Here is a 13,023-nt window from a genome sequence, read left to right on the forward strand (position 1 = left end):
TGCCATGTGATTAGCTGATTAGCAATTGAACAGGTGTACCTAATAAAGTGGCCGTTGAGTGTATATAATACAGTGTAAAGTTATGCCTCCAATGCATTTTACTCTGCCCATAGAGCATAGTCATGGGTTTCACCACGACTAAGCTCTGTGGGCAGAGTGAAAAGTGTGGGGAGCGTGGCCTGGTTGGAGCTCAGGCTGAGGCTGTCACACACCTTTTTAGGGGGTTTTGTAGAGATGTGCAACTTCCAGGACTTCTCCTCTTTCCATTAGTTTGCTAGAGCTGGGACCTGCTCTGTCCTTGTCTGCACTCACGATTGCTACACTAGAGGACTCGGTGGAGCCTTGAGCAGCACCTGTCAATTTAGTTTGGGTCACACAGTGTAATGTTAGTGCAGGCAAGAAATACAAAAAATGAAACAACATTAAAGCTGCAGCTGTATATTTTCCGTAACATATGTATTTACATTTTTCACGTCAGTCCTGGTTCCCAGTTCCACAAAACTACACAAAGCTAGATGTTTCCTAAAAACATTTTGAACATTTTGTAGGCATGCTAATCACTGAAATTCTGGTATATTTCCATTAGTAATACCTGGCTTTGTTGTTTGTGTGATGTATAATAATCTCTCCATACATGTTTATCTTCCTGCCATGGTCAGAGCTTCATTATGGTCAGACATATAAGGAGCTATTAGATATAGATGAATCTTCTGTTGTGATGGAGAATGATTTTAAGAAACTGAACACTGTGAATCATTACAAGGTAGGTAACAGATTTGTTGTCTATCTTTTATTTATACCTTCCTAAACAACACAAGTGCACAATATAGGAACAATTGCTGTGACCAGATGCAAGTGCGGTCTACAGAAACTCAACAAGTGAACATCTATCATGTACATGGGAATTTATAGACACTGGGGGAGATTTACGAAAACTGGAGCCCTCAGAACCTGGTGCAGCTGTGCATGGTAGCCAATCAGTTTCTAACTTCCACTTGTTCAGTTAAGCTTTGACAATAAAACCTGGAAGCTGATTCTATGCAGAGTTGCACCAGATTTTGCACTCTCCAGTTTGAGTAAATAACCCCCATTGTTTATGATAAAGCAGAGCAAATTTTTTCAAACTACACACAACATCTGTGAGACATAAACACACATCTGTCCAGATATAAAAAAAAGAGGGAGAAATGGCTTTCTAAGGATCCTGGAATAAATTGCAATTCTGGTTGTTAGATAGTTTCAAAACTATACTCCTCTTGAACTTGGCAGAATAAAAATCTACAATTCTTTCATACATTTATCAGAACATATCAATCAAGCCATGCCTGTCTCTTTAGCTAACCCACAGGTCTTAGTAAATAATATGTCACAGTAGCAAACAGATAATAAAAGGTGTAGCTGAAAACAGCAGCACTAAAGATGAAGCTATAAATAAAGTCCACTATCTCACTGATAAACAGTTTGGATCCAGTACCTGAAATAGAACTGTAACTAAATAGAGAAAGAACCACAAATTCCAATATATACCGCCATTTGTAGACGGTATAACTTTCATGTAAACCAATTAATTTACACGTATTGGGAATATTTTTTCAGCAAAGACATGTAGCAGAATACATTTTGGCCTAGATTAATAAAGAAATTAGATTTTTTTTTTAAGTTTTACTGGACCTGTTTTATGGCAAAAAGTAAAAAATATTGTTTTTATTTCAATATCGTCAATGTTTTTTTGTTATAGCGCAAAAAATAAAAAACACACAAACACAGAAAGCCCTATTCATGGGAAAAAAGACATACATTTCATTTATCTACAGTGTTGCATGACACTGTAGTGACCCTGTCACTAATTAACTAAAAATTAAAATTAAGGGTGTCCTGTAAAAGAAGAAGAATGCTCACCTGCCCAGTTGGAAGTGATTCCAGTCTTTGCTGTCTCACTGAGCTATGGCCACCACTTGAATCCGACATTTCTGGGTATGTCCAATACCCAATCCTCTGCTGTCTGCTATGTTTTCTCCTGCCAACCCCTACATTATTATATTAGGCAAAACTACATGTTCATGCCTGTGAATGTAGGAGAGGGAATCACTGTGGTTGCCATTTTGTCATGGATGAAAACAATTGTGATAAGCCAGAAAATCCACTCCATATGACTTTTTTGCCACTCCTCTCCTGTGTATGCCCATACATACCAACAGTCAGTCAGGAAGGGTTCTGTCATTAGTGCACATTACAGTTATAGGCTTTCACTGCTTTTTATGACTTCCAGCGCTAGCTGTCAATAATTTCCATTTCTTACTTAAGTGTTCTTGCACGGCAACCACCAGTGAAGTGTGAAGTGTTCTTCTAGTATAATTTACACCCCATCTGACACTTACTTTTTTGGTTTGACTCTGCTATCATTTTATTGGGTCTAAGTTTATGAGCACTGCTAATCACTTTTCTATATAAAGTCATTTTCACTGTTTTGTGCTGAGTGGGAAGGGTTTTTCTTTTTCTTTTTTTACATTTTACTTCTGTTTTTAAGTGCTATAGATGAGATATGTCTAGTTTCATTTTTACATCTCTAAAATATTCAGTATATACTTCCTTTTGGTTGCTTGTACATGGTGTCATTTATAGAACACCAATGTGGTGAAAACAATTTAAACACAAAAGTGTGTTTATATAGGCTGGCAATATCTTGTTATGCTACCCTTCACATGGTACTGTATATCTAATACCTTCTTCTCCAATTTTCATGTAAACCGTTTAATGGAAAATTTTCCCTTTTGTAGGGAAAAAGATCCTGAAAATGATGAGAGAATCTCTTAAGACCTGCCCCCACTTTGTATTCATATAATTCCAGCTTTGTGATCTGTTTTACCAGAATAGGTTAATCAATCTAGCAACTAGGAGAGGACTGACAAGAGTTTGTTTGACCCCTTGATGGTTTATAACCTGTCCTTATGCACTGGGTTGTCTGGGGGGTGACTCAGAGAACCAAGAAAATTTCATATTTACACCATAGTCCCTATCTAGACTTGTCATAGCAATCCCCGGGAGCACTGTGCTTAGAAAAGGGATGAGTGGGGGATAAAGAAGAGCAGTCAGCAACTAGATCTGGAGGTTATGCAGGCTGCATGAGCTGCCTTCCTTTCTGGCTTGAATGACATTAGTGCCCCCCCTCCCTTCTATCTCCTGCCTCTTACACTAATGTAAGGGGTGCTGCGTGGACTCTGATGTAAGGGGGACTTTGGTGAGCACAAACCCCCTTACATCAAAGTTCCCCTTTACATTACAGTCCACAGAACTCCTCCTTACAGTGAAATTCTGCAGACTCTGATGTAAGGGGGGGGGGAGATCTCTGTGGACTCTGATATAAGGGGGGGGGGCTTTGTGGACTCTAGTGTAAGTGGGGGACTCTGTGGACTGTGGTATAAGGGGGGCTCTGTGGACTGTGGTGTAAGGAAGCTCTGTGGACTCTGGTTTAATGGGGGCTCTGAGAACTCTGATGTAAGGGGGGCACTGTGGACTCTAATGTAAGGGGGGCTCTGGGAACTTTGATGTAAGGGGGGCTCTGCAGACTCTGATGGGGGGGGCTCTGCAGTCTCTTATGTAAGGGGGGGTCTGCGGACTCTGATGTAAGGTGGACTCTGAGAACCCTGATTAAAGGGGAATGCTGGGAACTATAATGTATTTTGGGGTTCTGGTTACTAGACCCCCATATATCAGAGTTACCCTTTACACAAGAGTTCACAGTGTTCAACCCTACATTAGAGTCCCCTCCTTACATCAGAGTTCTCAGTGTTCCTCCTTAAATCAGAGTCCCCAGAGTTCTTCCTTGCATGAAAGTCTGCAGAGTCCACCCTTACAGTGTACGGGAACATGAAAGTTCCGTTGTAAAGGGGAATTCTGCGAGTTCAGATGTAAAGGGGGAGCTCTGTGATTTCGATGTAAAGGGGGAACGCTGTGAATTCGACTTAAAGGGGAACTCTGTGTACTCTGCTGTACGGGGGGTTCATCAATAAATCCATATGATTAGAAATGTCATTTAATAAAAAAAAAAATATACGTATAGTGTATACTACAAAAAAAAATTGGTGTGTGCCGCTAAAGTATTCAGCTTTGGCTTGAAGAAAAGGTGGCAACCCTACCCAAGATGGCACAAAGGGGGCCTACTTCAGAACATGTGAAAGGGTCTCACTGAGGGACCATAATAAGGGGCTCAGTGGAAAGGTCACCAGGCTCAGAGGGAATGGCCCTGGCACCAGAGGTCGGGGGGGCCCTGAAGGTTCTAGTTATGCCTCTGGTGTGTTATACCTAGTTCCCCATAGCTATTTATCAGAAGCAAACACCTTCAGTGAATAATTGAAAATTGTGAAATTTCCTTTTAGGCTTCATGCACATGAGTTTATTAAAGTACTCCTGTCTGTGTAAGGATCTTTGAGCCAAGAGGTGGCAGAAAAATCAAACAGAAAAAAAAGCTTGTTTGGCATGTAATTACAAGTGTTTATGTGTGTTTACTGGCATATGGTGTTTAGAAGCATGTAAGTGTAAAGTTATTCTACTGGCCAGAATATTCATTTATTCTTGCCTGTGAAATAAATGAATGCGCGTTTATTCTCGTATGTACGTAAAGTATACCAGTAAGCTCCTATCCAAATGCAAGTTTGGGCATTTTTTATGCCTCTGAATTCTGCTCTAAAAACAAATCTAAATGTTTCAATATGCTAGAACACACCGACTGAAATGGAGTTGCGTTCAGTAGGGAAACAAAAATCAGCACTGCATAGAATATAGATTTTTTGGATAATTTTTTTTGGATGTCAATGTTGATTTTTCTACAGTGTTTATTGATCTAAAAAAACATGTTTTTTTTCCAGATAGAGAATGGTGCAACAGTCAAAATAATTATCAGAAAGAATTGTGACCCAGGTAACTTACTGATGAGATTCATCATTTTAACCATACATGTAGAGATAGGAATAGCAGGTGAATGGATTGTGAATGTATGTTCAAATTATGCATGATGGGTTAAGGGTAACTCCACTTTGGTTGGAAAAAATTAGCATATAAAGAAATAATATAGCATATACAATTGCAACTTAAGTCACACTGTAATGGAATGTTATTAAAAAATGACCTTTCCTTTTCAATCTGCATTGTAAAATGCAATGCATTATGGCAACTTGGAGGTGTTCTGTACATAGATGTTGTACAGAACACCCTCTGAAAATGTCATTTCCTGCTGGTGTGATTGTCTCACTGATTTTGCACTATTATTATTATTATTATTATTATTCAGTATTTATAAAGCGCCAATAGTTCGCTCAGCGCTGTACATTACAAAGGGGGACAGAACATGTGACAGAACAATACCAATACAATGCAAAACATGAGGGGATCGAGGGCCCTGCTCTTTCAAGCTTACAATCTAGGAGGGAGGGGATGGTGGCACAGGAGGAGATAGCTGTGGGGGATGGAGTGGTAGGAAGAGTGGAGGAGGTCGGCAAGTTAGCAGGGGGCGGGGTAGGCTTCCCTGAAGAGATGGGTTTTCAGGGTGCGCCTAAAGGAGAGGAGAGTAGGTGATAATCTGATGGGTTGGGGCAGGGAGTTCCAGAGGATGGGTGCACTAAGATACAAGCAGGGGCGGACTGACCATTTGAGCACTTGGCACTGCCCGAGGGCCGGCGTCAGTAGGGGGCCCCATGAAATGCCCCTGGTACTTTTTATAGGCTTTTTTGGATGTTCTTTGAGTGTGGGCAAGGACTCAGGGGCCCCATGGTCCCCTATTGCCCGGGGACCCCATGAGTTGTCAGTCCGCCCCTGGATACAAGTCAGATTTTTGGCATGTCCTGCGACACAAAAGTCATTTTTGGTGAGGTACACCCAAAGGAAAATCACGTCTAAAGAGATGCAGACCTTGCTAATTTCCTCATTAGAGCCCTGCAGGTGCAGCAGCTGATTGATAATTATAAAACCACTCCCATGCAGATTCACTCTGCACATGGGCACAGAAAACAAACAGCTATTTCCGAATAACAAAAGGTAGGAATCTGCAACAAAGTTTGTTAAAATCCCTGAAATGTACAACTTCACCCAGAGGGGAAGTTTTTTTTCTAAAAAAAGAAAAAGTGGAGTTACTCTTTCTATAATCAGATTATGGACATGCTGTGGCTGATAGAGTCTGTTCACTTTGCAAATTGAATTTTTACTTTGCAAGGGAATTTACACTTAGCTTTGTGAGTAAGGGGAAGCTGTGCTGATTCGTATTGTCAAACCATGTGCAGGCAAAAATCTTTGTTCTTTAATTTGCCTCCTATGTAATGGAGTTGACTTTTTCAAAATTAATTTTCACCCTATTCACTAAGGTAAGTGGAAATTCACTTTGCAATGTAAACATGCTAAATTCCTTTACCAAATCAGCCACACTGTATATCTAGATCACAGATAGGCCATGATGCCTATTTGGCTTGAGTTAGGCCTGCTTTACTGGAGCCTGTAGGCTTGTAGTCTTCAGTTCCCAAAGAAACCCTTCATCTGCTAGCATCATCTTGTTTAACCACTTGCCCTCCTGGGGATTTACCCCCCTTCCTGACCAGGCCATTTTTTGCGTTATGGCACTTTGTTACTTTAACTGCGGTCACACAACGCTGCACCCAAATAACATTTACATCCTTTTCTCCCCACAAATAGAGCTTTCTTTCAGTGGTATTTGATCACCTGTGTTTTTTAAAAAATTTTTGCACTATAAAAAAAAAAAGACAGAATTTAAAAAAAACAATACTTTTGACTTTTTGCTATTAAACATGTCCAGTAAAAAAATTAAAAAAAAATCAAATTTCATCATAAATTTAGGCCACAATGTATTCTGCTACATGTCTTTGCTAAAACAAAATCCCAATATGTATAAATTGAATGGTTTACCTGAAAGTTTCAGCGTTTACAAATGATGGTATATATACTGGAATTTTTTTTTTATTTCTACTAGTAGTGGCAGCGATCAGCAACTTATAGCGGGACTGCGGCGGGCATTCTGACTCTGGGGGGAACTGACTTGGTGTCACTGACATCCCCAGTGACACCAATACAGTGATCAGTGCTAAAGAAAAGCACTGACACTGTACTAATGGCACTTGACAGGAAGAGGTTAACATGAAGGGCGATCAAAGGGTTAACTGTGTGCTGTTTTACTTGTGCCTGTGTGTCTGTGCTTCATTGTAATCCTACTGCTTTGGATGGTTGCGCTGTGCACAGCCATCCAAAGCAGTGTGTATGAGCTGACAGGGAGGAGAACTGTATTATTTACAAACCGTTCTCCTCTCCATTGGAGATGCTCGGCAATCACCGGGCGCCAGCGAGTAATCACCGACCGGGACACGGTCATTGACAGCCGCGGCCGTGAAAGGCGTCACGGGTAGGGTGCACACGCGACTTGCACGTGCCCCCTACCCAGAAATGCAAAATCCCGTGTATATATATATATATATATATATATATATATATATATATGTGATTTTGCGCACCCGTGCCTCTCTGTAGCAGTATATCTGCTCTAGGGCGGTTGGGAAGCAGTTAAACTGGACTTTCTCTTGCTTTACTGGTCCTAACCTGGCTTACAATATTCTGTGTAAATAAGTTTATAAGGAACTAATGTATTTTTGCTGATCAAGGAGGAAAAATGTTGGTCAATAAAAAGCATCCTCATTGCTTCTACAACCTATAGGCACCAGCCTATAGCGCCTAATGTTAGACTTGATTTTGAATGGAGGAGTTGCCATGCTCTAGGGAAAGGAGGAAAAAGGGCAAGCAGTCCATTATTTTATCACTGACAAGGAAGGTGAACCTGAGAGGAGCAGTTCACTGTAAGGGCATAAATCAATTATTCCTGCTAGCCAGTAAATAGGACCCACTGTATTTCTATAGCAAAACAACAATGTACAGTATATGTAGTCTTTATTAAGGGTTTCTTGATTGATCTGGACTTAATTGTGCTAGGTGGTATCAAAAATTTTCAAGACTAGTTTTGTTACACTGCAAGAGATGGCAGCACAAGGCTGCACACACAGTCACAGGGAGCACCAACCTTCATAAGTCAGTATGCCAAAAGACGTTGTCCTGTGTACATCGGGAACTGTGCAACTGGTGCTATTCTGACCACGTGCATTACCACATCTGCTATTTCATCATGGGCAGCAAGTTAGAACAAAGCGCAAATGTGAAATTCTGCGTTAAACTTGGCAAATCTGCCACAGAGACATTTGACATGATTCGGCAAGTTTATGGTAATGCTGTAATGTGGTGTTCGAGGTGTTTTGAGTGGCACGCGTGCTTCAAGAGCGGAAGAACATCACTGGAAAATGACAAGGTATCAGGAAGACCTTCAACAAGTTCAACCCCAAAAATGTTGAAATGTCAACCATTCGGCAACTTGTGCATCATGATCGTTGGAGAACAATCCACAACATTGCTTCCGTTGTCAGTGTGTTCTACAGAACAGTCCAGGCAATCCTCACGTGTGATTTAAACATGCACCATGGTGCTGCCAAGTTAATTCCCAGGCTGCAATGATCTCACTTCCTTACCCATCCTACTTCCCCCTCTTCCCAAAGATGAAGATCCACTTCTAAGGTTGCCATTTTGACACCATTGTGGAGATCCAGTGTGAATAGCAGAAAGTGCTTGACATGCTTCAAAAAGACTTTCAGGACACATTCCAGATGTGCCAGGAGTGCTGTATTGCTGTGCAAAGGGACTATTTTGAATGTGATAGTGTGTAAACATAGATAAAGTACTTTCTTGTAAACAGACCTAGCCTCAAAACGTTTTGATACCACCTCGTAGTCTACATTTTAGCCCCTTTCTGGATGAAAAGCATCATACGAGAGGCCACAGGCAGCTTCGATTTTTCTGTCATTTTAGGTGAGCAAGACTTGGAGGGTAATTAAAGACTGGGGTTGGAAACTATTTGCCAAATCACACTTTACCAATACCTCACTTAATTTTGAATCTGATTTTTCTTTTTCAGCTAAACAGTATACCAGTGATTATGTGCATTTGGTAAGTAATAATTTGTTGTTTACATATGGTTGCTGTATCTTCATCCAGTGTCTTTTTTTTTTTATTATTGTCAGTCAGCAGAATGAAAGAATCAGCTTTGCAAATAGAATTTATTACAGTTTGGGCTTTGTTGCTGGTTTGTATATTACAATTTATGCTCCTGTATGCAGTGTTTATATAAACAGTTTATTTTGAAAAATATGAACATTTCCTATAGAGTTCCATGTACATTTTAAAAGCTTGTATAAGCACAAAGGGTCAAATAAGATATGAACTTTTATACAAGGGGCGCTCAAGTCAAAACGTGACTTTTAGTTTTACAGGTATAAAAAGAGATGCTAGCGTGGTGGTACTACATGCAGTAGTAAGTAGCAGGTGTGTCCTATTACTGATAGGTGGCGCACATGTTGTCGGCCAGTCCAGAGACCGTTAATCAAGATGGCAAACAACCGTGTTAGTGTGTGCATGGAACAGCATGTGGTGATGAAGTTTCTTGTGAATGAAGGCGTAAAACCCACAGATATCTACAGAAGACTTCAAGCACAGTACAGTGATGAGACGCTCAGCCTCAGTAAGACATATGAATGCTGCAAATATTTCAAAGATGGCCGTACATCTGTCACTGACGATGCTGGCCGTGGTGGTTCCCAGCCCACAATGGTCATTCCTGTGTACATTCAATGCACGGAACGCCTGGTCCTGGATAATCAACGCATAACTTGTCGTGAAATTGCCAATGAGACGAATGTTTCTGTGGGAACGGTGAACACAATGATGACAAAGTGAAGCAAGCTGTCCTAGGATGGTTCTGACAAATCTTTCTATGCCAAAGCTTTCCAGGCATTAGTTAACCGTTTCAATACCGTGCAATTTTACACCTTCCTGCCCAGGCCATTTTTCAAGTTTCAGCGCTCTCACACTTTGAATGACAATTGCGCGGTCATACAACATTGTACCCAAACTAAAATTTTATCATTTTCTTCACACAACTAGAGCTTTCTTTTGGTGGTATTTAATCACCGCTGGGGTTTTTATTTTTTGCTAAATTAACAAAAAAAGACCAAAAATTTTGAAAAAAAAACACATTTTTCTTTGTTTCTGTTATAAAAGTTTACAAATAAATAATTGTTCTTCATAAATTTAGGCCGAGATGTATTCTGCTACATGTGTTTGGTGAAAATAACCCAAATTAGGATGTATTTTTTAGTTTGTAGGAAAGTTATAGACTTCACAAACTATGGTATAGATCTGAATATTGATCAATCCTGAAGTACTGACAGCCAATCTAATATCTTGAGGTCCAAGAATGTCAGAACAGTACAGATATCCCCAAATGACCCCTTTTTGCAGAGTAGACAGTCCGACGTACTTCATAAGAGGCATGGCGAGTTTTTTGAAGTTGTATTTTTTTGTCATAATTTTTCGGAAAATTAAAAAATTAAAAGAATTATTTTCACTATTTTTTTTTTTTTTTTACATACTGTCACCAGTGCAGTACAGCATCATCATATAACTGGCATGGCGGTGAACAGCGACACTGGCTGGTGACAGTATGAAAAAAAATATATAAATTTTTTTTTTTAATTTTTTTTTTTATTACATTTTTTTTTTTATTTTTTTTAAGATTTGTTTTCATATTTTACTATGACCAAAATAGTACAATGTTACCATAGTAACACTGTACTACTTTGGGGAAGTGATCAGTATTTTTTTTTTTTTTGACACAATTTGCTTATAGCAAAGAATTACTTTGCTATAAGCAAGCATTTACCTGAATGAAATCGATTCATTCAGCTTTTTTTTTTTTTTTTTTTTTTTTTTTGTGCTTAGCTGTGATTTGGTCACAGCTAATCACATGACATGTGCATGTGATTAGCTGTGACCATTCACAGCTAGGCACTAGTATACAATGGATGGCATCATGAATGAAGCCATCCATTGTATACAACTGTCATGTGACCTGCTGTGATTGGTCACAGCAGGTCACATGGTACCGGCAACGGGAGCCGGTACTCGGATCTGTCATCGGCCGTGTCCGAGGTACACGGGCGGTGACAGATTGCACTGCTGCGTCGCTCTGTAACCGCGCAAACCGCGCATGTGCGGGAGCACGCCAAATGGCGTGCACCCGGAAAGCTGCAGCGCTTTTCAAGCCGCCAAACGGCCATTGGCCGGGCGGCTAACGGTTAAGCACTGGGATAAATATAAATGTACCAGGGGAGTATGTTGAAAAATAAATGCAGTTTACACGCCCTTTGTTCTTTTATTATATAAACTCAAAAGTCCTGGTTTGATTTGAACGCCCCTCGTATATTATGTCTTTTAATATTTAATCAGTAAGATGGTGCCTTTATGCTTAGGCAATTAAAGCGGAGCTCCACCCAAAAGGGGAAGTTCCGCTTTAAGCCTTTGTCCCCCGCTCTCCATTAAGGATTGGCACCCGAATTTGACAGGCTCCCAACTCCGCAGACATGGTACAGTAGATGGTCAGAGACCCATGTAGTGCCCTCATCATGGTCCTGCCTGACCAGAACAGGTGCTCTCAGTGTCCCCACACACCTCATGTACTCAGTGCTCTGGGTGACACAGACTCCTGTACCATGTCTGCAGTCCAAAGCCCTAGATGGCCTAGAATCCTAACCTCTTGGCTGCCCCCAACTCAAGATGTATTATGCTTGAAATGCCTGTTACCAGTTTCATTCTGTTGAGTGTACATCTATTAGAGGTGGCTGATCCCACTGCGTGATTGCTATTATGTTCACACCCAGCACTTTAGTTCGCTGCACCTTATTATCTAATGGACATTTATGTGGATCACACCCTATCACGGACATTATTAGTTTTATTACCCGTAATATTCTGCTATTATTTATATTACATTTGATATTGCGCAATACTACGGACATTAGCACATTACCCACATTACAATATATTTATATATTGAAGTATATTCTCTTGACTGTTTTTGCACTTTTATATGATGCACTTTGCTGTTCCACATTACCCATTTGATGCATTAATTGTTCCATGTTACCATGTGATTTACGGATCATTTTCTGCACGATGCACTTTATTGTTCCGTTCTAGCATATATTGATATCTTTTATGTGATGCACTTTGTTTCATTTTAGTACCTTTAGCAATGCACTTGTTTACGTATAAAATCAAGCACTTAGGCATGCAGACTGCTTCTAAAAACATTTGTGAAAGAATGGGTCGCTCTCAGGAGCTCAGTGAATTCAAGCGTGGTACAGTGATACGTTGCCACCTGTGAAATAAGTCCATCTGTGAAATTTTCTTGCTACCAAATATTCCACGGTCAATGTTAGTGGTATTATAACAAAGTGAAAGCAACTGGGAACAACAGCAACTCAGCCACAAAGTGGTAGGCCACGTAAAATGACAGAGCGGGATCAGTGCATGCGAACGTGCGCAGAAGTCGCCAACTATCTGCAGAGTCAATAGGTAAAGACCTCCAAACTTCATGTGGCCTTCAAATTAGCACAACAGTGTGTAGAGAGCTTCATGGAATGGGTTTCCATGGCCGAGCAGCTGCATCCAAGCCTTACATCACCAACTGCAATGCAAAGTGTCGGATGTAGTGGTGTAAATCATGTCGTCACTGGACTCTAGAGCAGTGGAGATGTGTTCTCTGGAGTGAAAAATATCGCTTCTCTGTCTGGCAATCCGCTGGACGTGTCTGGGTTTGGCGGTTGCCAGGAGAACGATACTTGCCTGACTGCATTATGCCAAGTGTAATGGTTGGTAGAGGGGGGATTATGGTGTGGGGTTGATTTTTCAGGGGTTGAGCTTGGCCCCGTTAGTTTCAGTGAAGGGAAATCTTAAGGCGTCAGCATACCAAGACATTTTGGACAATTACAGTACATGCTTCCAACTTTGTGGGAACAGTTTGGGGATGGCCCCTTTCTGTTCCAACATGACTGTGCACCAGTGCACAAAGCAAGGTCCATAAAGACATGG

The 13,023-nt window shown here is 40.6% G+C and overlaps 1 protein-coding gene across 1 annotated transcript in view; it reads left to right on the forward strand.

The window, feature by feature from the left end:
* Nucleotides 1-13,023, forward strand: part of PLXNC1 (plexin C1) — a 159,777-nt gene that overhangs the window by 123,357 nt on the left and 23,397 nt on the right. Inside the window, exons 23-25 of the mRNA XM_089652672.1 lie at nucleotides 660-763; nucleotides 4,866-4,917; nucleotides 9,011-9,042. Coding sequence (XP_089508798.1) covers nucleotides 660-763; nucleotides 4,866-4,917; nucleotides 9,011-9,042 — 188 coding nt within the window. The remainder of the gene's footprint in view (nucleotides 1-659; nucleotides 764-4,865; nucleotides 4,918-9,010; nucleotides 9,043-13,023) is intronic.

Source organism: Staurois parvus, unplaced genomic scaffold, assembly GCF_062004578.1.
Source record: "Staurois parvus isolate SC_StPar_1 unplaced genomic scaffold, SC_StPar_1.0 ptg000025l, whole genome shotgun sequence".
NCBI lineage: Eukaryota > Metazoa > Chordata > Amphibia > Anura > Ranidae > Staurois > Staurois parvus.